Raw genomic sequence first — 1,439 nt, forward strand, 5'->3', positions numbered from 1 at the left:
GTTTTTTTTTTTTTTTTTTTGTAAGGAATTTTGAGTTTTATTCCATGTTATTCTCTCACTTTATCCAGGATCTCCTACACAGATCCCCCTCTGAGTGGTTGACAGTGGTACTTGGGCACCATCTAGTTCTGGTCTCATGGTCATATAGGCTGAGGATCTCATGGTATACCGGTGCCTTGGACTAATTATTTCCATGCATCTTTGGTTTTCTTCATTCTTTCACAAGAGTTTTTTTTTTCCTTAATAAATGGCTTAATTTCCTTAGGTTTTATAGTATCTAAGGCAGTTTCTTATTGCCATGGGTCTAAGGCTAGTTGGAGATAACAAACACACACAAAGAATAACCCAAAACAAAGCCTATGGCCGTTGAGTTGATTCCAACTCAAGGTGATCTCATGGGTTGCAGAGTATAATGGCTCCATAGGGTTTTCTTGGCAGTAACTGTTCCAGAAGCAGATTGCCCGACATTCCCTCTGTGGTGCAGATGGGTGGAATGAAACCACTAACCTTTAGGTTAAAAGTTGAGTGCAAACCATTTGTGCCGCCCAGGGACTTTAGCAAATGAACAAGTCAGTGGTAATTACAGTAGCATGGTAAGTCTTGAATACTCAATTATTCCTTCCCCACTGGGTAGTGGGGAAAAAAATAGCAGGGGAAAAATATCTTAGCTGATTATCCAAGGTTCTTCATAATCTAGTCTATTTTTCCCATTTAGCTTCCTATCACTCAACAATAAGAATTTCTACTCTGGTCAGACTGGTCTCCTCATGGTACCCTAAACACACTCAGCTTGTCCCAGTTGCATGCCTTTGTGCTACTCTCATTGTCAAAAATGTCCACCCTTCTTTCTGCTATGCACCAAGACAGAATCCAGCTTTCTGGATCTAGCAGAATCCTCCTTCTGCCACAGGCTTTTCGGACAGCTCTCCCAACTCTCTGAATCCTACCACAACTTACTTGTATTGTTTCTTCTAGCACTTGCTAAACCATCAATTTACTGGGCAGCTCACATCTGACCCTTCCTTTTTGTCCCCTTCTGCTCCCAACATCTGGATAAAGGGCAACCGCAGGATTATGAGGGAGAGTACTAGACTAGGAACAGAATGCTGCTTTCTACTTGCCTGCTGACTGTACTCACACATTCATTCAACAAACATTGATTAGTCATTTTCTTTGTGTCAGGCAGCCACTATGTGCAAGTCAATAAGGTATAATTTTAACAATATTCTCTACAAGGTTGACAATCACAGCCGGGTTCCTCTTTCCCTCAACTGTCTTGTTAGTAGAGAATTTAAATAGTGTACTGATATACCAAAATAACCAGGCTTGAGATAGTAAGTTAAGAAATAACAGGGGAGGCGGGGCAAGATGGCGGACTAGGCAGAAGGATTGCACAGACCCTCTTCAACAAAGAAAAGGGAAACCAATTAACACAGACA

The 1,439-nt window shown here is 41.4% G+C and overlaps 1 protein-coding gene across 1 annotated transcript in view; it reads right to left on the reverse strand.

Moving 5' to 3' along the window:
* Positions 1 to 989: 989 nt before the first annotated feature.
* Positions 990 to 1,439, reverse strand: part of LOC103191864 (deoxynucleoside triphosphate triphosphohydrolase SAMHD1-like) — a 65,105-nt gene continuing 64,655 nt past the window's right edge. Inside the window, exon 16 of the mRNA XM_007934742.1 lies at positions 990 to 1,049. Coding sequence (XP_007932933.1) covers positions 990 to 1,049 — 60 coding nt within the window. The remainder of the gene's footprint in view (positions 1,050 to 1,439) is intronic.

Source organism: Orycteropus afer, unplaced genomic scaffold (assembly GCF_000298275.1).
Source record: "Orycteropus afer afer isolate SDZICR_OR568_19922 unplaced genomic scaffold, OryAfe1.0 scaffold00020, whole genome shotgun sequence".
Classification (NCBI taxonomy): Eukaryota; Metazoa; Chordata; class Mammalia; order Tubulidentata; family Orycteropodidae; genus Orycteropus; species Orycteropus afer.